The 24555-nt window shown below is 43.6% G+C and overlaps 1 protein-coding gene across 2 annotated transcripts in view; it reads left to right on the top strand.

The window, feature by feature from the left end:
- The window catches only part of ABAT (4-aminobutyrate aminotransferase), a 158301-nt gene that overhangs the window by 70246 nt on the left and 63500 nt on the right, over positions 1 to 24555 (top strand). For both annotated transcript variants that reach the window (XM_026650738.2, XM_026650737.2), the window contains exons 3-5: positions 17534 to 17631; positions 18488 to 18517; positions 19996 to 20113. In XM_026650738.2, coding sequence (XP_026506523.1) covers positions 17534 to 17631; positions 18488 to 18517; positions 19996 to 20113 — 246 coding nt within the window. The remainder of the gene's footprint in view (positions 1 to 17533; positions 17632 to 18487; positions 18518 to 19995; positions 20114 to 24555) is intronic.

Genomic DNA, 24555 nt, shown 5'->3' with positions numbered 1-24555 from the left:
CCCCCCCCCCCCCCCCCCCACACCCCTGCCCTGACTCCTGCACTCTCCATACCCCATGCCCTGATTCTTGCACCCCCCACATCCCCACCCTGATCACCAGGTTGGCAGCGAGCTGAGCGCCTCGGGGGCTGGGACCCCAGCTGGCAAGGGGCCGGCAGCCAGAACCCCAGACCAGCAGTGGGCTGAGCGGGCCGGCAGCTGGGACCCTGGCTGGCAGGAGCCAGTGGACAGAACCCCAGACCGGCAGCGGGCTGAGCCGCTCGGTCCACTGCTGGTCTGGGGTGTCGGCCCCACTCAGCCCACTGCCGGTCTGGGATCCCGGCCCCCGGCCCCGCTCAGCCCGCTGCTGGTCTAGGTGAACGGAACCCCAGGCTGGCAGCGGGCTGAGCAGGCCAGCGGCTTAAGATCAGCATTTTAATTTAATTTTAAATGAAGCTTCTTAAACATTTTGAAAACCTTGTTTACTTGACATACAACAGTAGTTTAGTTATATTATATATAGACTTATAGAGACCTTCTATAAAACGTTAAAATGTATTACCAGCACGCGAAACCTTAAATTAAAGTGAATAAATGAAGACTCGGCACACCACTTCTGAAAGGTTGCCGACCCCTGGTCTAAACAAAAAGACTTACTGATATAACTCACGGACTATGTTAATATCATGTCTGATAAACAAGAGAAATGTGAGACTGGAAATTAACAGACCAAAATTGGTATGTTGGAAATTAGGTCTAACTGGTGGACAAAATAATGAGGGGCTGTGTTATTCCACCCATCACTCCCTTTTGGGGTCCTTTTAAAAAAAAAAAAAAAAAAGAGAGAGAGAGACTTTGGAAGGAAAATTGGTGATCATGGGCACTAGCTTACTGAAAGAGAGAACAACAGGAAGGAGTGAGTTTCACCATCATGGCTGTCACCTCCACTGTCTCTCAGGATCCACCATTGGGCCTTCCTGTCCTAATCCTGAGTGTTGTCCTGACCAGAACAGACCAGAAAGAGGGACCCAAATGACATTGCCACCTCCACCGGTGTGTGTGCTCACTATCACATGCTCTCCCACCCCACCCCCCACCCCTCCAACTTGTGTGTCTTTTTCTTTCCCTAACTTATTTCTTCTCTTTCTTATCCCTCTTCTTTTGCTTTCTGTTTAATAAGAATCTGGCTTAGCTGGCCAAGACTGCATATTTTTCAACACTGCTGTGAGTCTTAGAGCAGAAAGGCAGCTAACAGCAATGCCTTAAACAGCCCAATGCTGGTACAAGTTTGCCAAGTCTCGGAGTGGCTGCTAAGACTGTGTGCTGTGCCTGTGTTTCTCCAGCAGTGAGGCTGCAAGTGAGAACTAACATCAGGCGTAGAAGCTGTGTTTTCTATTTTTGCTGTTCTTTTCTCTTCACTCTTGTGTGTTTGTGTCTTGTTTTGTCTCTTAGGAAATGGGATCAGATTTTAACAGCTCTAGCCCATCTCAACTAACTTCTCTTTTCTTCAAAAAGGACAGTTATTACTATCTTTATTACTATCTAGAAGACTGTCAAATAGGGCAGTATTCCTTCTAAAAATTCTCTCCAGCTAAAGGGAAAAGGAATAAGGGATGTTGTTAAAAAGAAAGCTTTACTTAATATTTTATATTTCAGATGCTTTAACTTTTTCCTTTTTTCTTTATCTTTAATAAAAGGTTAAAAGAATTTTTAATGGTGTGTTTGCCATGGTACCAAACCTGGAACCTTGTTTAAAACTCTTTTTAATGTTGGACGGTGACAGGGTCATATATTTACTCCTTTGACACTTTGGGCCCATTTATTCCATCAAAATTAATATAACAGATTGCTGTGGTTTTCAATTGCAGCAAAGCCTAAAGCTCTCAGATGGGTATCAAAGCCATTACAGTGATATCCAATAAGTTGGATGTTTGTATATTTCAATATTTAAATGACAAAATTTAAGTTTGGGGGGGGGGGGGAGAAATTGACTGTTCCCTGGTAGAAATCTGTGTGGCTGTGCGCTGTCATGCTTCAGCTGCGAGCACATATTGAGCAGAATAATTATGTACAGCTTGCCTCTACAACAAATGTATTCTCAATAAAAGGATTGCTATGCTTGATTATTCCTGACTTCAAAAGCACAAGTATGGGAGTCTGCATTGTGTTGCCCATCAGAGTGAAATAAACCAGTCATCTGACAAAGGGGTATGTGTGAAAAAATGGGGAAATTGATTAGCTGAAATGCAGTGCAGCAGGCAAATGTAATTTTGGGGTTAACCCCAAAATTAAGTGTTGAAGAGTGTGTGGGAGAAAAGTTTCACTAGAACATAATATTAATCAAAAAAATTTTCAGGAAACTTGTGTCAGTGGGAAAAGAAATGGTTGCATTTAAGCTAAGATAGATATTAACTCCCCAAAAGCTTTAGGGAGGGGTGGAGATCTGACTCTGGGGTGGGAGCCCATTTCTAATGTAAACGTCCCCTGCAGTGTTTTCAGAGCAATGGGTGTGCAGGACTGTGCTAGTCCATGAGAAGAGAACCAGAAAGGGAACTGACCAGTGTGTTCACAGTCCAAGCTGATTGATGCTGTTGGCTTTGTTTTTGCATTTTAATCTGAAAAGCAAGCTGAGCTTTTAAATTTCTGTTTTGGTATCTAAAGTATTTATATAAAAACACCCATTAAAATATTTGTTATTTTTAAAAGGACTTTTAACCAGTCTCCCCTTATTTTTTCTTCATTACTTGATCTCAAGATGGCTGTCCCTAAAAATAGTTTCTATCCCAGAAATGAAAAGATGGCAGATTTAACTTAAACAAAATAGACTGAGTACACAGGATGTGTGGATTTGTATGAAATATATGTAATCCTGTCTTAATGTTTCCTGAGATATCAGTAGAATAACTTGCAGGAAATCTGTATATGAGAGCTTTTATATTATAGAAACAATAGTGACTCTAGGTCAGGGGCAGGCAGATTTTTTGGCCTGAGGGCCGGATTGGGTTTCCGAAATTGTATGGAGGGCCGGTTAGGGGAGGCTGTGCCTCCCCAAAGAGTCAGGCGTGGCGTGGCCCGGCCCCCGCCCCCACCCCATATCCGAACCCTCCTCCTTCTCGCCCCCTGATGGCCCCCTGGGACTCATGTCCCATCCAACCCCCGCTGTTCCCTGTCCCCTGACAGCCCCTGGAACCCCCGTCCCTGACTGCCCCCCACCACCCCATCCAACCCCTCCTCTCATTCCTGACTGCCTCCCCGGGACACCTGCCCCATCCAACCACTCCCGGAACCCCTGCCCCTGACTGCCCCCTGCCGCCCAATCCAACCCCCCCTCCTTCCTGACTGCCCCTGGGGACATCTGCCCCCATTCAACCCCCCGTTCCCCGCCCTCTGACCGCCCCGACCCCTAGCCACACCCCCACCCCCCAACCACTACCCCGAACTCCCCTGCCCTCTATCCAACCCCTCCTGCTCCCTGCCCCCTTACTGCGCTGCCTGGAGCACCGGCAGCTGGTGGCACTACAGCCACGCTGCCCAGAGCACCAGGACAGGCAGCCGTGCCGCCTGGCTGGAGCCAGCCATGCCACCGCGCAGCACGGAGCACCGGGTCAGGCCCTGGCTCTGAGCTGCGCTGCCCCAGGAGCTCGCAGCTGCGTTGCCCCAGGAGCTCGCAGCCCCGCTGCCCAGTGCATTGCACTGGCAGCGGGACGAGCTGAGGCTGCGGGGGAGGGGAAACAGCAGGGGAGAGGCCGGGGGCTAGCCTCCCGGGCCAGGAGCTCAGGGGCCGGGCAGGAGGGTACCGCAGGCCGGATGTGGCCCATAGGCCGTAGTTTGCCCACCTCTGCTCTAGGTGGTTCCTCCTCTCTGGATTGCATGTGATTTAGATTCTTAATAAAATAAAATTTTGTTTCTGTCACCAGTCCAACACACTGCAAATTGATCGGAATTGGTAACTTCAGTCTAAATATTTGTTCCACTTCACACTAGCACTGGCAGAGTTTTTGCTGTGCTCTCAGATGAATATACTCACTGTGGTATGAACACAGTCTTCTGCCATATATGTATACACACACACACTCACACATTTTCTTTCACTGAAAAAGCAGTTGTAGAGAGGCAGGATGATCCAGTGGTAGGGCACTAGCCTGGGACTTGAGAGACCTGGGTTCATTTTGCTGCTCAGCCACAGTCTGCCTGTGTGACCTTGGGCAAGTCACTTTCCTTGTGCCTCCATCCCCCAGCAGTAAAATGGGAATTATGGCACTTCCCTGCTTCACAGGAATGTTGTGAGGATAAACATGTGAAAGATTGTGGGGCTTTCAGATACTATTGATCTTTGATTGTAAAATGAAAAGCCCTGAAGATTCCTCACTGTCAGTCCTACTCCTTTCTCTATATTAATATTTGCCACCCTTCTTCCTTCCCCACCCTGCACTTTCAAAGTTTGCTTTTAGTTTTTTATAGATGTAAGGGAGGTGCCTAAAGTGAAATGCTGAACAAATTAGCGCCTGGGACAGAGTGATCTGTACTCTCACGGGGGGAGGGGGGGGAGGAGGAAGGAGGGAGCAGTGGGTCTGGGATCCCTGGGTATATACAGGCTCGCTGCCTTTTCCAGTCTAGGGGTTTTGTCCCTTTTACCTTCTAGGGGACAGTTTACATTGTGCACCCTGTTTCTCTCGTATCTTGAGACAGATTCTAGTAGTTCATTCTTCTTGGGGTGGGGGAGGTGATTTTGGTTAGAGCAGTTCTGTATAGAGCTGCTGCTCTGTTTTGTGTCCAGTTCAGTGTGTGAAAGGACATAGTCATGACTGTGGCTGCCATTGCTCTCCAGGGTGTTTGGAGCATTATAGTCCTCACTGATACTACATACGTTTCATGAGCAGCTGTCCACTCATCATGGCCCTCTCTTTCTCAGGTTTGTCATGGCCTGGCACCTGCTGTTGCCTTGCTCTTTGGGGCGAGCATTTCCACTGGACAGCCTGTTTGTATCAGGTCTCTGTGTTTCTCTGTGGTGGGGAATTCTTTCCCTATTCCTAGCTAGCCCTGAGTGGGGGACAGGGTACCAAAGCACAAGCCACCTCATATGGAATTTGTTGCACTTATTGGCTTCTAAAGTTACACTGTACCATTCTGTATAAACAGTCTCAGTTTGCAGGGTGTGATGCAATAGCAGTGTTCGCTCTCCAAGCAGCTCATGCTAGCCTGGCCTATTACATCTCCCTGTCAAGATCCCTTAGTAATAGATTCTGCTTCCAGCAGCTGAAAGAGAGAGCTTGGAAAATCAAAATCGTTCTTGTATAGGCTTGCAGCCTTCCAGCTCCTAACTGTTTGTTTGTTTTTTTTAATCAAACACAATGAAGTAGGACAGTGAATATTGCAGTAATAGATCTGCACTGCTATCATGTGGCAATGCAGAAAGACAGTCTGCCTTCTTTGGGGAAAAGGAGCTCTCACTCCCCATGCTTTGCAGAGGGAAGAGGATGAGGATTCCTAAATGTAAGTTTTTATTCCCACACCCAGTTTTCTCTCCTCCTTCCTTGAATTGGTTTTTCCTCTTGATTACACTGGTTTAACTCCACTGCCTTCAGTGAAGTTACTGCTGATTTACATCAGTGTTCTGAGAGACCAGAATTGAACCGTGGTGTTTACACCCATCCTCCTCTTGGCCTTTCAGGGGTATGCACTCCCTCTGCAGGCCTATACTAAGCACAGCTCCCTCCATCACTGCTGCTCTTTTACCATGGAGACAAGTAACCACAAGGCTGGAGCACAAGGAGCGGCACTGCTGATGACACTGCAGGGCTATTTAAAGGATGAACCTATTAATTAATGTCTGAGATCTTTGGCTGGAAGTTTCTATAGTAATGTGAAGTATTGTTACACTTGGTAGAACTTGATTTTTATTTTGTTACTTTTGATGGAAAATATCAGTTTATTAAGCAATTTTTATCTATTTAAATTTTCGCAGTCATGGGGAATTGGGGGGGAAGATTATTGAGAATCAAAAAGTTCAAGCTTTAACCATTAAAACACAAATTGTCCACATCGTGTGTCCAAATATACAAAGTACATACATAGCCTTAAATCAAACTCTAATTTAAAGTTTTCAAGTAGCCCTTTTCTTACTTTGCTTATCTATAAATTTTGATTATTTGATTATTGATGGAAATAATCTTTTGTCGGTTTGTGTGTATACAGTGAAATCTATGTTTATCAACATTTACCGATAAAAGTCTAATCCTTTCAAGCCTAAGTATGATTATTAGAAATGCTGAGAGAGAAGGCTGGTGGGTGATGGTGGCAAATAGAAAAAGAGAGCAGAAAACTACCCTTTTCTGTCCTAAAGCAAATGATGCCATCCCTGTTATATTAAATGTTGCATTGTACTTATTTGTTAATGTTGCTGACATATTTAACAGCAAAATAAATGGGCTCTGTAGAAGTTTGAAAAGCCAGCAGTAGGAAGGGTGGAATTTAACTTAATAGTCTTTAAAGTGCAGATTGTTTTGCTGCTAGAAAATTCTCTACAAATTATATACATCTCTACCCCGATATAACGCGACCCGATATAACACAAATTCGGATATAACACGGTAAAGCAGTGCTCTGGGGGGGGGGCTGCACACTCCGGTGGATCAAAGCAAGTTCAATATAACGCAGTTTCACCTATAATGCGATAAGATTTTTTTGGCTCCCGAGGACAGCGTTATATCGAGGTAGAGGTGTAGTATATTAGTAATAATACTTATATTTACATAGCACCTTTCATCTGAGGATCTCCAAGGCCCTGTTTGACAGGCAGAAAGGGTGCTGTCATGTTATGTTAGCCAAACACGATTGAAAAGCTCTCTTAATGCATGTTCACAGGCTAACACTTCAGACTAAATATCTACAGCTATAACAGGAACAGCTAACAACTTCAGAGACATAGCCTGCATCATAACAAGCGTACAGATGGCTTTACAATCGTGGTAAGCTAACACAGTGTAAGAAAGTACCTCTTTTGCCCATCGAGACATTTCCTACGCATTTTACAAAAGTCAGTGAATGAATTTGGTCCATTGGATGAAATTTACAAACCCAGCTACAAGTTAGGCCTTGTTTACTCAAGAAAGTTATACTAAACTAAACTGTGAATTTAACTCACCAGTATGCCACTGCACAGCCACTCTTATCCTGGTCTAAGAGTGGTCTTTTCTTTGTTTGTTTGTTTGTTTGTTTTGTTTTTTGTTTGTTTGTTTGTTTGTTTGTTTATTTATTTGTTCATCTTATATCACCTTTGGAGAAGTTTAAACTAAACCAAAAAAGCCACTCTTAGACCAGGATAATAGTGTCCACACAGGCGGTTATACTGGTGTAACAACATCAGTATAAATGGTAAAACTTCCCATGTAGACAAGCACTTAGTCTGCTACTGGCAAATGGTCAGCATAAGTATGCAAAGTACATGGGATTGTTGAGGGTTTCAGACACTAATGCTTTCTAGTTCTGAGGAGTAAGGCTGTAACATAACCCCAGTGACATTTCACATGTTTGAGCATCCTATAATAATAAAGACAGTATTAATAATCAATTGGGAGCAGGAAACACCTAAAACTGTATTTTTTTTCAACCATGCAATTACAGTTACCTTTTAAGGACAAAGGCCACATTTTTTAAAATCTGGTGCCCAGAGATAGGTCACTTCCATTTTATGTGCCTGATTTTCAGAGCAACTCCAGCACTCCTGTTGCTTTCCTTTTGCAGGTACATTAATATTAAAATATCAGACTTGTTGGGGAATGTAGTTCGGGATCTGTCTGGTTATAATCTCAGTGTGCAAGTGTCTCTTCTTTGGCTATATAGTACAAAGGTTCATTAAAAATAACATTAAACATAACAAGTAATTATCTGATAGGTCCTGACTCACTTGGATATAAGACTAGTTACAGAGAGCAAAGACTTTGGCTCAGTATGTTGGACAGGGTTCCAACAAGCCATAAAATTCCTAGAACTTATCCTGTTTTTGCTTAGTCTATTTGGGTTTATGTGGATCTTTTCATCCCAACATTCTGTAACAATTTAGATAATGATAAAGCTGGGAACATGTGGGTCAATATGTAAACCATTATGCGCTCAGGAATAACGGACCCCTTTTTTGGATATGTGTGGGAATGTTTGTTTGTGCAGAAAATTTTTATCTCTTACTCTCTTACAAAGTGACCTGGGCTTCTTAAATTTTGTCTGGCCAGTGTCCTTCAGAAGGGACCTGGATTTAACACATCTGAAAGACATCAGCTTTAACAGTGCAGCATCAATATCTCTTCTTTCAGTACAACAGTGCTGTGTCAGACTAGCTTGGAGGGAGATTCCTCAGCAGGTGTAAATTGTCACAGTTTCATTGACTTCAATGGAGTTTTGACCATTTACATGAGTTGAGCATCTGTCCCCAGGTCTTGTTGTAGGATTTGATCTGAGCCATATGCAAATGTGCTATTCTGAGCCATTTTGACAATAGTTTAATCTGTTTCCTAGCTGTTAAGATGAGAGCTCTTTATTTATTTCCCTATGCAAATTTATTCTAGAACTTGACTATGATGATATTCAGATGAGACACAGGAGATCAGCAAATCAACCTTTCAGAATTGCCATGAAAGTATATTTGCACAGACTCATGATTTACTTTAGTTAACAATTTTGTTTATTTCCCTTTTAAACAAAAATACATGCCCCATGTAAGTGGGTAAATGGAATACTGCAAGTCTGAAAGAATATATCTATTCTTGGCACTGCTAGAATATGTCTGAGCTACTGTGTATCTATAATCTGCCCAGCACTTGCTCAAAGTGGCCAGAGGTTAAAACAAATTTACAGGTATTGATAGTCAGAAAATATATCTGTCTGAAGCCAAACTGGGACTAATTCACCAAAGGCTTTGTTAGGTCCCCCCTCCCGACTGGACATCTCTTCAGTTTTCAACCCAAGAAGAGAAGGGAATTCTCTTCAGATCCTTTGATCTGGTGAAACATGCATCTCTTGTGTTGTGTATGGCAAAGCTTCTCAATTTCAAAGGCGGGGGGAAAGGTGAAATAAGGAGAAGGGGAGAGATTCCTTTTGAAATAGTAGAGAGAAATAAATCAGATCTGCCATTACACAAGTTCTCATAAATTCAGGTGCTCTGTTAACTAGATATGTAGGCATCTTGTTTAGAAAATTAGTAAAAAATGTATTTGTATACTATATCTGTGAAACAGCCTAAAAGTTATTTTGCCTTTGGTGGAAAATGAAGTGTAATATATTGCAGACGACAGCAAACAAATGGAGAAAATTGATATTTGCGTCTCTCATTTTCAAATGGCTCAGGATCACTGGCAGTTACTGAAAATTAAGATAGTTTGGATAAACTGCTCCTGAAAAGGTTTTATTAAAAAAAAAAAGTCTGTTCCACAAATTGATCAACATTTCTAATTTGATGAAATCACCTTTAAGGCACAAAGACGATTATGTTAACTGGGGAGCAGTAACATGTTTTCAGCTCAGTTGAATAATTCCTGCACTGTGTACCAGAGATTTAGTTTATTCATACAATACCACACATGAGCTATGGCAATGTAAATTTATACAGCACTGCACAGTACAGTTGTGTTTGTTTTTAAAGTACTATTACGTGCCCTTAGCAAATATCTAGTTCACAGAAACTTTTGCATAAATACCAACAACAAAAAGGGGTGGAAATGACGCTGGCTTAGCTCTTTGCTGCTCTGCTGAGTATTTTATTGTTTTTCTTTTCAGTATTCCTTGTAATGCTGTAATTTACTTTTTTTTTCCCCTAAACTGATCCCTTCTGAGAGACAGAGAGAGTGTGTGCGCGCGCGCATATGCACAGTTACCTATGGATTATTGCTTTTGATATGAGTGTTCTTGAAAGGTGTTCTTAATCTGCACCCAGTCTGTTTTCTTCAGTATATGGCCTGATTTCTCAGAAGTGCTCAGAACCTCTGAAAAGCAGTCCAATGTAGATCAATTTTACTATGCAATGAATCTAGCTGCTGAAAGAAATGAATCCTTAGTGACTTATGCTGTGAAAACCACTAGCCAGGGGAGCAGCAGAGAATACTCCAGATAGCTTCCCCACAGTGTAGCACTTGTCCTGGCTGGTGGGATTTATGTTGAGGAGGATACACTGGGAAACACCTTCTGTTTCCTTTGCTGCACCATCCAGAGCAGAATTTGCCCATGGAGTTGACATTAGATTTATTTTTTTATTAAACAATTATAAATAAAAAAATAAATCCAAGGGCTCTCAGTCTTTTTGGGATGCTTTACAAATCTCCCCCCCCCCCCCAGGAGGGGGACAGGTAAATATTGTCCCCATTTTGCAAGTGGGGAGTGCGTTACTCGGGTAGTGGTAATGTGTCTGTCCTTAAGGAAGCATACATATTTGTTTTTTTCTGAGCATGATTTGATTGTTAAACTAGGTAGCAAACCTTGAATGGCCTTCAGAATGAGTACATTTACTTGGAGAGTCTGGCTGAAATTAATAGGAAAGTTTTCAGATGAATATTATTATTAAGGGCCAGATTACAATACTTAACAGATTGGCTAGTGCCTCACTATACGAGTAGTCTCATTGAAGTCAGCAGGGCCACTCATGGCTCAAGATGCTTTTAATGTGGCAAAGGGTGTCATAGTCTGACCCTTCTATAGTATCTCTAAATTTAAAAAATACTTCTAAAACTTTTCTTTATTTTTCGAGTGCTTGCTTACGTCGATTCCATTCTAGGTGTGTGTGCGCCCACATGCACAGTTGTCGGAGATTTCTGCCTTAGCGATATCCGTAGGGTTGGCTGTGGGGCCCTCTGGAGTGCTACACTCATACCGGCCGTATACTCTCTCAGTTGCTTCTTTCCGCCCGTTACTGTTGGTTGGAGCGCCTGGTCTTGCATTGCAAGAGCATTAGCAGCTCTTCATTGTTTAGATCATTCTCCTTTGTTTAGTTGAGTGACTAGTTAGTTGTTACGTGTTTCAGTAGTAGTTTAGTAGTTAGAGTCCCAACTGGGACTTTGTTCCGGAGCGAGGCATGCCCTGTTCCCCAGACTTCAAGCCGTGTTTTGAGTGCAGCCAGCTAATGCCCATCAGTGACCCTCATGATAGCTGTTTAAAGGGTCTGGGGGAATCCCATAGAAAAGACAAGGGTCGGATCTGCAAAAACTTTCATCCCCGGACTCAGAAAGAGCAGGACATTTGATTGAGGGCTGTCCTCATGGAGGCTGCTCTGACCCAACATCAGAGCCCTCACACTAAGGCCTTGGCTACACTGGTGCTGTACAGCACTGCAACTTGCTGCGCTCAGGGGTGTGAAAACGCCCCCCCCGAGCGCAGCGAGTACAGCGCTGTAAAGCGCCAGTGTAATCAGAGCCTGCAGCGCTGCAAGCTACTCCCCTCGGAGAGGTGGAGTACATACAGCGCTGCAAGAGCTCTCTCGCAGCGCTGGCGGCGCGACTACACTCGCACTTCACAGTGCTGCCGCCGTGGCAGCGCTGTGAAGTCCCGAGTGTAGCCAAGGCCTCAGACTCCATGCCCGCTACTTTGGCTTCACCACGCAGTGCACCGCCGGCACCAGAATCCGCCTGGCACCATTCCCCCTCACTCATACCAAAGAAGCAGTCTAAGTCGACTGGTCCGCTGGCACCGCACAAGAAGGGAACTTCAGGCAAAGGACCTGTGTTAGGCCTCGTGCCCATTACGGAGGCTCTCGGGGATACCGCTGTGGTTGGACCACCTAGCCCAGCCAGGGACCCGCCTCCAACTCTGGGGAGCGGTAGCAGACCATCTGCGGCCCGGCAGCCAAAGAACAGTTAGGCTGACCGGCACCACAGACTCCTGGCCGCACGGCGGGTCCTGCCAAGACACCAGTGCTGATGGCCAGGCCAGTTATGGGGCCACCCACCCCTGAAGGCAGTGGAGCATCTCCGGACCGCAGGCGTCATTCCCCTTTGCCACAGCCCAGGAACCTGGCACTGCAGCCTCAGTCTCCAGCCAGGAGGCCCACATCTCTGATACCACGGTCCCCACCAAGACACGGGACTCCGGAGTCACAGCACCGATCCCCATCCTCACAGTAGCTTACGTTCTCCCACCAGGGATCGGCAAGGCGCCAATCACCATCGCCTCACGCTGCTCCCAGGCATCGGTTCCCTCCAGTACGGGATCATTCCTGGTCATGGCACCGGTCGCCGGGGTCCCGGTACTGTTCTTCAGGCAGGCTCCGGTCCTCGCCATCTCCATGCTGGTGCCGATGAGGGACAGTTGACAGACTCAGGCTTCGACAGCCTCGCCCTGGTCACCAGAAAGGCAGTGGTCCAGGTCGGAGTTCAGCCCTTCCCCTGTAAAGGGTGAATTGCCTCCCAACCAGGAACTTGCCAAGGCACCTGCGGCACCAGCATGGGGTCAAGGGCAATGGCCTGCCCAGTGGCAATGCTGGAACCTGTGGGGGTGTACCTGTTATACTAGTACCTTACTCCTATCACTCCTCCCAGGCTGCATTGGACACCCGCAGCGCAGCTGGCACTGGAGTCGGAGCGTGGTACTGAGTCGGATGCGGGAGCTTTGCGGGAGGCTCCGGAGGCCACAGAGCAGTCCCCAGTTGAGGAAGGGGGTGCTCCCCACCCTCCAGTGGTGCAGTCGTCCTCGTCATCCCCGGATGAGGTGGTGGCAGAGCCCTCACAAACCAATAGTCCCCCCAATGACTTCAGGGAGCACCAAGGCCCATAGGCGCCGACTCTGCACCCACCGGCAGCTCCCCACCCCAGCTCACCTCCGCCTCCTCCCCTGAGCGCGCCGCGGCTCCTCTTCTCCCCCTAGCTCCCAGTGCTTGCCACCGCAAAACTGCTGTTTCGCAGCGGCAAGTGCTAGGATGCGGGGGAGGAGGGGGAACGCAGTGTTCTCAGGGAAGAGGCGGAGGCGGGGCAGGGATTTGGGGAAGGAGTCCAATAGGGGCAGGGAGGGGGCAGAGTTGGGGCGGGTACTTTGGGGAAGGGGTTGGAATGGGGCGGGGCAGGGGTGGGAGGGAGCGGGGCAGTGGTGGAGTCAGGGTGGAGCCGGGCCGGGGGGAGGGGGGAGGATTGAGCACCCACCGGCGCCAGGAAAAGTTGGCGCCTATGCCAAGGCCTGCTCAAGAGGGTGGCTGCCAACCTGAATTTGGAGGTCAAGAAGCTAACTGAGAAATCCGACAACCTCTTCAATGTCATCCCTCCTCTGCCCCAGCCCAGGTCACATTGCCTGTCAACCCAGGAGTCCCTGTCTTCCATTCCGCCTACATCCAAGAAGGCGGAAAATAAGTACTATGTCCCCGCGAAGGGGTTTGAATCCCTGTACCCGCACCCTTCCTGTCTTCATTAGCTAATTGGCTGTTTGTTGAAAGTTATAAAAAGCTAGATTGGATACATAGGCTGGTGCAAATAAGAGAGAGCTGTAGTGACTCTGGGAAGGAGGAAAAGGGAATTGGGGAGGGAGACTGCAGAGGATCTTGTCTTTGAAGTAGGTGATGTGTTCCTGCACAGAGAGAAAGGGCAGGGCAGACTGAAGGAGAGACCAAGGCAGTAAATAGATGTTTGGAAGGTGTGGGACTGAGGGAAGAGAAATAGAGCTATTTGCCAAGAAAAACTGCAGAGCTGGAGGAAGAGAGGATAAATCTGTGTCATAGAGTACATTGTGATCTCATTCTCTGAGGGCAAAATTAAAGGTTATTTTAGTCTATTATCTGCCTTTTAATCTTTGTGACTTTATAGCTGAGCTACTAAATGTACAGCCCTTATCGGCTATGAATTGTGTCACTTTTAATGAACTTCAGAACTTTTATATCCAGTAACTTCTCTGGTGAAACTACTTTGTCATGCAGCCCACTATTTATACCACTGCTAAACAGGAGTGGTACAAAAATGGAGTGACATTGCTTTCCAAACAAAGCTCATTAATAATGCACTTCCTTATGGTGTTGTCACTTAAACTGAGGTGTAGCACTCAGAATTAAAACTGATGAGAATAATTGTAGTCAGTGGCCAAGATTTTCCAAAGTGAGCAGCAATTGAGAACTCAGCTAGAGACAACTTAAACGTGGCTGCCATTCAGAGGCTGGGTGCTCAGCACTTTTTGAAAATCAGATCTCTTTAAGGTGTCTCAAGTTGGGCACCCAAAAACCGAGGCATATAAAATTACAAGTCATTTCTGAAAATCTTGGCTAAATAGTTCTATTCAAAATGCAAATGCACTCTGCTGAGAAATGCAGGTGTGAAATTCCTTCCATTATTTCTTTTACTAAATATTTATTTCAAGCAAAATTATGCTTCTCAAGCCCCTTCTGAATCTAAAATCTTGTGGGGGAAAGTGAGCCTCCAGGATGGAGCTGTGGAATTCTGTTTTATTTTTCCACGGTATAATTTATCTGCAGAAAAGTAGAGGGTTAGACAGCTGATAATACTGCACGCTGCTACAGGATGCTTTCCATAAACCTGGGCATTTGCCTGCCTTTCCATATGTTTATCTTTCTGGAGCTCTGGTACATTCTGTTGTTTCACTTTAGGGGTGATTGGCAGATCTGTTCCTGGCACTCCATGTGATATTGTTGAATGGTAACTTCTACCTGTGCTCTGATGAATCCAACTAGCGTCCATTTACCAGATATCGACCTGGTGTAGGAGTGGTGCTACTAAAGCTCTGAATCAGTTACACCAATTGAGATTAATTTACAGCAGATAATTTGTTGGGGAATGGCCCTTGGGTACCCACAGCAAAAACTGTGGATGAGAATGTTAGTTTGGTTGTACAGTTAATAAGTTTGCTGTAGTTGAAGAGTACAGAGACAAGCTTGTTGTCTTTTTTTTCTTGGTTCCCTGATAATGCTCTGGCATCTGTACTCTCCTTGCTGTGGATGTAACTCCCATCCTACTTTAATGGAGATTACAAACATGCATGTTTAGAACTTAACATGGCTAGGTCCAAACGTAACAGGGTAGTTTGCCCCTTGGGACTGAGAGGGCTTGGGAACTGGGAGCAGCCAGTTCTTGGATTCAGATCCAGCTGTGAAGGGGACAGGTGGCTGAGAGAGCTCAGATGAAGAGGGGAGCTGCAAGAAGGAAGTGGGCTCCTGTGGCAGAGGTGATGCAAAGGAAAAGGTTCTATGCCCCTACAGCCTACTTTGGTCATGGCAATAGCTTTGTTTTAGTGTTACTTTGTGAGTCTTGTGTTTGAATTTATCTACCCGGAAGGAGGGATCTGAACAGACTTTGGCCATGGTGTTAGTCCTTCCTGGGCTTAGGGACAGGCAACAGCCTACACTGAGTTTGTTAGCCCTCTCTACTTCCCCATGTTCTGGTGGCTACACAAGCAGCCTCCCTTTTGTCCAGACTTGTCACTTGGGGGCTATCTTCATCCTCTTCTGCTCCGCCCCATACATCTAGGCCATGTCCTCAAAAGCTTGCTGTTTCTTCCTATGCTTTCTTTCAAAGGTGCTACACTTTATGTATCCTGGCAGCTACAACACTCATCTGTGCCCTGATCATCTCCGATCTTGATTGCTGGAACCACCTCCTGATACCCACATCTTCCCTGCCAGGCAATCAGAAATCCACTCCATAAAATGACTTCTCACCTGTTGACCTGAGCACAGATGGCCCTCCCAATTCTGGTTGCTTAACCTCTCTGTACTTTGGTTTTCCCATGTGTAAAGTGAGGAGAAGGATGCTCACCTGTATAAAGGGTTTTGAGATCTTCAAGTAAAAGATACTGTAATAATGAAAATTATATGGAAACTATGGGGCTAATCCAATTCCTAATAAAGACAGTGGAAAGACTCTGGTTCCAACAGGAAGTTAATCAACCCATGCGTGGCCTTCAGGCTCTTACCTTGGTACTGCATCCCTTTGTGTCTCTTAAGTGACAGGAGATATAAATAAATAAATAAAGTGATTTTTTTTTTTATTGTGAAGTGTCAAATTATAATCTGGAAAAATTTAACATTGAAACTGTTTTGGCCTGCATCCCTGAACATGGCAAGGGACTCCTCAGAGTATGTATCGCTTTAAATATCCTCTAGTGCTAAGTTGTTGCAGTTCATTCGTCTGCCATCTGACAGGATCATAGAAAAATTCACAACAAATGCATGTTATGCTCACTTTGAATATGCACTTAATGTTTTATATCAGACGTTCAGTGAAGTAATTGTCAGTATTTGTGACAGTTGTCTGTATTATTGGATAAAATCCCATGTATGTATAATAGGACCTAGCTATTTTTAAGGAAGTTGGTATTTATTAAACATTTTGGAATATATCTTACAAATTGATGGGATGATTTTAGGGGTATGGTCTACTAATAATCTGTGGATTGATATGTGCTGTGTTGCTAAGGGCTGATTGATTAGTATTTGTACAGAGCATCACAAATGTAAAGCACGCTTATATTGCTGCTAACTGTTAGCAATATCAGGTTTGCAAAATTTCTTTTGCTTAGCACTTTTGATCTGTAAGTACTGCTTATTACGTACTTTAGCACTCTGAATACTTTGTGTCCATATCAGTATACACAGGAAATTAATGTGGACCCTTGACCAGAAACTCCACTGATAATGTTTCCTTGAATGTGATGTAAGTTTAAAAACCTTAAGATCCTACAAGATTTGCCTTGCTCTTTTTCATCACATGTGAACGCCTCAGATTTTACTCAGTAAATACCGCTTAGATTGTATCTTGTGAACTGTTTTACTCTTGAATATTAAACCTTACAGTTTTGGTGTGGACAATAGAAAAAGCTATTTTCTACATCCTTTAAAACCACACTCAAATCCTATATTTTGCAGAAGTTCCTTTAAAAAACTTGAGCAGTCTATTACTGATGAAGCATGGTAGTTTTCTGCCTTTCTGCTTCATTAGAGATGTCAGGTCTGCTATCTTTCCTCCATTACACGCATGGCTACAGAGCAGCAGTCTACCCATAGGTCAGAATAAAGATAACCACAATATGACCCAGCTCTCTGAGCTGCAGTGCATGCTGTCTTAGTCATGCAGTATTCATTTGTTTAACAAAGCCATTTTTCTTTTCTGAGGTATACATCTTCTTTTACACCCTTAGAATTATTACTAAGCATATCGTAAGACCTTTCATTTGAGGACTCCATGGGAATTTTCAAATGGTCACTGCACTTCCCATCTTACAGATGAGAGTCCAGGGATAGATTTGCTCAGTGTAACACATCAAGTCAATAGCAGAGATGGAAATAGAACCTAGGATTCCTGACTCCCATTCCCCCTTCTCTACAAAATAGACTGTCTCCTCTTCTCTAGTGCCGAGCTGGGGAGACCCCTTTCTGATCTCACTTGTACTGGGATAATGCTACTGTCTTCCTTGAAGTTACTCCTGATTTACATTGGTACAAAATCAGAATCAGGCCCTGAAAGTTTTCTTCACAGAGTACAACATAGATATCCTCAGCTACTGGATATTCTTATAAAGAAGAAGAATTGGATATTTATTTTGGGGGGAGTTTGTAATTTAGTTTTTTCATTGTTTTTATTTCTTACAGGGCACAGATTGATCAGTCAAACTGCAGCTAAAATTGATGTGGACTTTGATTATGATGGACCGTTAATGAAGACAGAAGTTCCTGGGCCTAGGTCCAGAGTAAGTTCACAAAGTGAGGTGGTTTTACACACACGCGCACACACACACACACACGCACACACACACACCCCATATTTTGATTGACCAAAACACAGTACCATACCTGATATATAAAAAACGGGGGCTAAAGATTATTGTTATCCTAAATAAATATTACACAATACACAGAATCCATTTTCTTTCGAAGACCCCCTGAATGAGAGACTGAAATGGAAGAAACAACACTAAAGAACATCAATGTTCCCAGCAGCAAGACAATAACTGTGCAGACACTTAGATCAGATTATGAAAAGAGTTAGACAAATGTCAGGTTGTCTGTATGTCAAAATATTTTAAGACAAAACTCTCCTCCCAGATCTGCATGAAAGATCTCACCTGTAAAGTTCTGCTTCTATAGTGTAACTTCAATGGTGCAAGTGGTCCAGTTGCACCAGGGCCCGCAAGATGTGGGGGAGGGGTAACTAAAGGAACTGCTGGGGAGATGGCGGAGTATCTGAGTAAAGATTCTCAATGGCTGATCAGAGAGGAGATTTTGCCCTTTGTGACTAACCTCCTGGTTTCCTAATGTCTATTGCTAGTATTAAGAATTAGAAGCAAGTGAGTCTAATGAAACCTCCCATCTGCAGGAGAGCAAGTGTATTTGCTTGTCTCCTAGTCCTCCAGTTGGAACACTGAACTGGTTGTGCCGATTACAAATTGATACTTTAGTTTTGAAAGTGGCATGAGGGTTTCAATTCGCTGGCCATTATTTCCTTCTGACAGAGTCAAGTATTTAATAGAAATCATTAAAGCAGTTCAGTTGAAGTGTACAAACTATGTTTATCATGCTCTTGATTTTTTTATTATTTCTTTTCAGGAGTTAATGAAACAGTTAAATGGAATTCAGGTAACTCATCAAATTTATTTTTTGCTGCCAATCTCTCAGCGTTTCCATTTTAAAATCAGATTTTCTAGCGTTAGGTTCATACTGCAAAACTAGGCAAAAAAAATTTAAATTTAGGAGTAGTTGTGACAGACTGACAGTATCCCATAATATCCTGAACAAAACTTATGGAATTAAGATAAACTTTATTGAATAAAGTTAAACATTATTGAATTGGGCTTAATACTTTTGGGGTAAACTGTATTACAAATGCAGTTGTGTATGTGTCACTGCGGCATTGTATGTATTGTTTCAGATAGGGAGGGGGATGCTAATATACTTCCTCCATTATCAGCCTTTGAAGCCATTCTCTCCCCCCCCCCACACACACACACATACTAGTTCAAACTGACTTCTCCAAAGACTGACAGCCAATGGAAAGGAACTCTGGTCCACAGCAAACCCCATCCTTAGGGAAGGATTGGAAGAACTTGGCTTACTGGGGCCTATAAAACTGTGTGCTTGTTCTGAGCTGAAGCTGTCATGAACTTGTAACCACAAGGAAACCACGATGGTGGGGTGTTGAAAGACTGCTCTTGCCTGATCCCGTGTTAGAGTTGTGGTGGTCTCTGGTTAGCTTCTTGGTATGTGTGTAGGTTCTTTTATTGTTTAGGCAGACTATCATTGCTGGGAGTAACACAGGGAATCGGGCCACTGAAGGGGGAATACAGGTGCAATTGCCCTTAATTGTGACCGTAGTATTTTATGGTTAAATTATTGTACAATGTTTAATAGAAAATAACTCTATAACAGTTTTTAAATTCTGAAATGTTTTGTGAAGACAGTGTGCCCTATTGTTTATTATTTACCTCTTTAGGGATTCCTACTGAATGTGGTGATTTTTTAATTGCTATGAAGCAGAGGATATGAGTATAGGAATCTTTGAGCTTAAAAGTATGTCAATATAACTATATATTTCCTTGACCAAAAGAGCAATTCTGCAATGTGCACACTTGATTTATGTGCAGAAACTGCACCCTTGCAGTTGTTCGACTTTATTCACCAACTGGTCCATGCAAGGCCTTCCCCCCCCCCACACATAGTGTGTGTGCGGATTATTAGAGGAACAGATTGAGTCAGGAATACTGTGTTTTATTCTCTATTCTGCTACTGACTCAGTATTTGACCTTGGGCAAATCATTATCTTCATTTAATTCACTGATGCTTGTAAAACACCTTGAGAGCCTTAGATGAGGAAGTGTGAAATACTGTACTGCATTCTGTTCCCTCCTGTGTCCCTATTGCAATTCTTATTAAAATCCATTTTTTGTAAGAGGCTACAGTAAACTTAATTCCCATACAACAGAGATATGTATATTTGTGTTTTATCAACAGATATTTTTTAAAGGTTTTGCTATATATGTCCCCCACTTACTATCTCCAGATTGAACTGAATATTCTGCCACATGCTTGATTTATTGGTTTATTTTTTTTCCTGTAAGAATGCAGAAGCCGTGCACTTTTTTTGCAATTATCAAGAGAGCCGAGGGAACTACCTTGTAGACGTAGATGGCAACCGCATGCTGGATCTCTACTCTCAGATTTCATCCATCCCAATAGGTAAGAGCCAGATTGCGCTAAAGCTCTTGGTTTGCTATGGAACTGCTCCTTTCTCTCTCAATCTCTGATGGAGAAGCTGATTCATTAAACAGTGAAATAGCTGACACCATGTATGCCTCATTGCAGTCACAGTGCTTCCCTGCTCTGTATTCCATAACTGCATCTCTATATAGCTGGAGGATCTGCTTTAGGATTCAATACACATGGCTCACTTGAAGCATATATTGGGACCTAGAAGGAGCCATAGTATTAATCTTGGATTGAATCACGGGTGGTGGAGGGTTCTATAACTTAAAACAAGTTCCTTATTAAAATTAATGGCCTAAATGCAATATTTGACCAAGCATATTGCCTTAGACACAGCTGCCCTTCCGAGACAAAGACTGTCCGCCCACTCGACCTCTTCGCAACTGCAGACAAAACACATTCATTTGAAGGCATTCTTATCCTCACATCTCTCTCCTGTAGATACCAAACATGTTGCTTCTGAAATCCATTTTCTCTAGTTCCTTATGAGTCTGTGTGATGAAATACATTATTCACATACTGTGGGGCTAGCCCTGCAGAGTTCCCTTGGTGTTATCATATACCTGACCAGTGCTAGCCCACCTTGTACATTGTTTAAGTTGATCACAGCAATTGAAACAATTTGGTTCTAAAGTATTTAAGCTAGGTCATCCTATATGGACTTGCTAGATACGTTTGCACATCATTAGACTTGAAAGAATCCAAAATTAAACCAAACAATGTAGTTTAAATCAAGTCTTGTATTGCCCAGAATTCAGGTTCATGACTACTTTCTCTTGCTGTTTTGGTCCCATAACATACTTTTGTAAAAGGTCACCTGGGGAGTGAGTCTGGAAGTTTAGAATAGAAGAGGAAGTATTTACCCTCTATTTTGAAAGGTCAGATGCATTAACCAAAGTTGTTAGCATACGCCAACTGGTTGCTGATCTTGACCCAGGTCCTAGAGGACAGGTGTCTACATTGGAAAAACTACCTCTAACTGTCCTTCTGTCAACACTCTCAGCAGAGAGGCTAAATGGAAATGGGAACTGAACCTCACGCCCATTCTAGAGGTGATATGTCTGAGCCAGTACTATGGCACATTGATGGGAAGTCAGGGAAAGCTTGCTGTACCCCTACTGTGTTATACAGTGGATGGAAGAGTTTGCTATCTAGGGCTGTCAAGTTGACACCTTTCATCTAAATTCACTAAAATAAAGGTTCTTTTCATAGAATCATAGAATATCAGGGTTGGAAGGGACCTCAGGAGGTCATCTAATCCAACCCCCTGCCCAAAGGAGGACCAACCCCAACTAAATCATCCTAGCCAGGGCTTTGTCAAGCCTGACCTTAAAAACCTCTAAGGAAGGAGATTCCACCACCTCCCTAGGTAACCCATTCCATTCCAGTGCTTCACCACCCTCCTAGTGAAAAAGTTTTTCCTAATATCCAATCTAAATCTCCCCCACTGCAACTTGAGACCATTACTCCTTGTTCTGTCATCTGGTACCACTGAGAACAGTCTAGATCCATCCTCTTTGGAACCCCCTTTCAGGTAGTTGAAAGCAGCAATCAAATCCCCCCTCATTCTTCTCTTCTGCAGACTAAACAATCCCAGTTCCCTCAGGCTTTCCTCATAACTCATGTGCTCCAGCCCCCTTATCATTTTTGTTGCCCTCCGCTGGACTCTTTCCAATTTTTCCACATCTTTCTTGTAGTATGGGGCCCAAAACTGGACACAGTACTCCAGGTGAGGCCTCACCAATGTCGAATAGAGGGGAACGATCACGTCCCTCGATCTGGTGGCAATGCCCCTACTTATACAGCCCAAAATGCCGTTAGCCTTTTTGGCAACAAGGGCACACTGTTGACTCATATCCAGCTTCTCGTCCACTGTGACCCCTAGGTCCTTTTCTGCAGAACTGCTGCCTAGCCACTCGGTCCCTAGTCTGTAACAGTGAATGGGATTCTTCCGTCCTAAGTGCAGGACTCTGCACTTGTCCTTGTTGAACCTCATCAGGTTTCTTTTGGCCCAATCCTCTAATTTGTCTAGGTCCCTCTGTATCCTATCCCTACCCTCCAGCGTATCTACCACTCCTCCCAGTTTAGTGTCATCTGCAAACTTGCTGAGAGTGCAGTCCACGCCATCCTCCAGATCATTAATGAAGATATTGAACAAAACTGGCCCCAGGACCGACTCTTGGGGCACTCCGCTTGAAACCGGCTGCCAACTAGACATGGAGCTGTTGATCACTACCCGTTGAGCCCGACGATCTAGCCAGCTTTCTATCCACCTTATAGTCCATTCATCCAGCCCATACTTCTTTAACTTACTGGCAAGAATACTGTGGGAGACCATATCAAAAGCTTTGCTAAAGTCAAGGAATAACACATCCACTGCTTTCCCCTCATCCACGGAGCCAGTTATCTCCTCATAGAAGGCAATTAGGTTAGTCAGGCATGACTTGCCCTTGGTGAATCCATGCTGACTGTTCCTGATCACTTTCCTCTCCTCTAAGTGCTTCAGAATTGATTCCTTGAGGACCTGCTCCATGATTTTTCCAGGGACTGAGGTGAGGCTGACTGGCCTGTAGTTCCCCGGATCCTCCTCCTTCCCTTTTTTAAAGATGGGCACTACATTAGCCTTTTTCCAGTCATCCGGGACCTCCCCCGATCGCCATGAGTTTTCAAAGATAATGGCCAATGGCTCCGCAATCACATCCGCCAACTCCTTTAGCACCCTCGGATGCAGCGCATCCGGCCCCATGGACTTGTGCTCGTCCAGTTTTTCTAAATAGTCCCGAACCACTTCTTTCTCCACCGAGGGCTGGTCACCTTCTCCCCATACTGTGCTGCCCACTTTTGATGCAAGTATTCAGTATTTTAACACCACTTTCATCTTCTGTGGCTGCTGGTCCATTTAACATTGCTGACCTGAACTGGGACTGAAATAGCAGATAGCATTTCCGTTTAATGTTTGTAAAGATTGTAGAAAATGGAAAGCACCATATAAGAGGTAAGCATTGTTGTCAAAACACTTAATTTAAAAGTTTGCCATTTCATAGCCTCTTTTGAAAACAGTCCAAATATGTAGCTTCGAGATGCATAGGCTGCATTAATTTGATTGGACTTGTATAAATCTTTCTTGTTTTTGTAAGTGAAAATGTATGGTTCCTTTGGTGTTTAAGTTTGTATTTCAATCCACAAAGAATTGGAAAAGGAAGCAAAGAACCAGTTGTGGAATCTAATATGATAAAACTGGATAAAAGATTAGGCTATAGGGCTGATTTAAAATTATGGTAGCAGGTAGATTGATGGTCAAGGGACTGAAGGGTGGAGTTGTCAGATTCTGGAAAACTGGGTTAACTTTTGAGAAATATTTCAGTGGAAAGGAAAATCAGGCAGTGATCTAAGCACAATTGCAAAGAATGCAGATTTATGACCACAGACTGATTGGTGTACTTGTGCTGTATACATGTTACTTCTGACTTGTTTAAGGAAATGTTTCTGTTGGAAGAACACCAGCAAAAAGTTCTGGGGCTAATTAGAAAGTTAGGAGATATACCCTATGTAGAAATTGTGATAATTCAGTCATCACCACATATTTCTCTTAATCCATAATTTAGCAATGTTTGAGTCATTGCAGCATTTGTAAAGTCATAAATCTTTGCATTAATCTTTTTGCAATTATATTGTCAAATAACATGCTTTTCACATTGCACCTTAATAAATGTGTAAGTATTCCAGAACTCCTCACTACTTGCACCTTATTCCCATTAATACAATTGCTGTGCTTTCTCTCTGAGGCTGCTTTTGGGAAACCAATTTGGTTGGCTCTAATGTGTAAATAACAGTGGTTTTAGGGGACACTGTGTGTGCACTAACTACATCTAATCTAAATGGATTTGACCCTGGATTTCTAGAAATGAAAATGAGTTTGGTATTATCCTAGCCTCCCATTCATCTACATCACAAAATTGCCACATGAGACAGGGGTCCTGGGGAAAAAATAGTGTGTGATTATGTAATTAAAAATTGTATCATAATTCAAACACACAAGGGGGCCAAATTGAGGTTGTAGATAGGAAATGCCAGAATTAATGCTAACTTTAAAGTGCATGACTTTACAACCTTAGTGTTCTTTTAACTTGGGGTGTGTGTAGATGTGCAAAAAGTTGTTACTGTATATATGTATATATTTATTGTGTATGTATATTGTATGCCTATATTTGAAATATATGTCTAGAGCACATATGCCATGCTTATTGGGAATCCTTAAGAAAAGGATAGATAATAAGATAGTAAATATAATATTGCCTCTATATAAATCCATGGTACGTCCACATCTTGAATACTGCATACAGATGTGGTTGCCTTATCTCAAAAAAAGATATTTTGGACTTGGAAAAGGTTCAGAAAAGGGCAACAAAAAAGAT

The sequence above is a fragment of the Terrapene carolina genome, unplaced genomic scaffold (assembly GCF_002925995.2).
Source record: "Terrapene carolina triunguis isolate 2854851 unplaced genomic scaffold, T_m_triunguis-2.0 Scaffold93, whole genome shotgun sequence".
Classification (NCBI taxonomy): Eukaryota; Metazoa; Chordata; order Testudines; family Emydidae; genus Terrapene; species Terrapene triunguis.
This window is presented reverse-complemented; position numbering and strand designations above follow the sequence as displayed.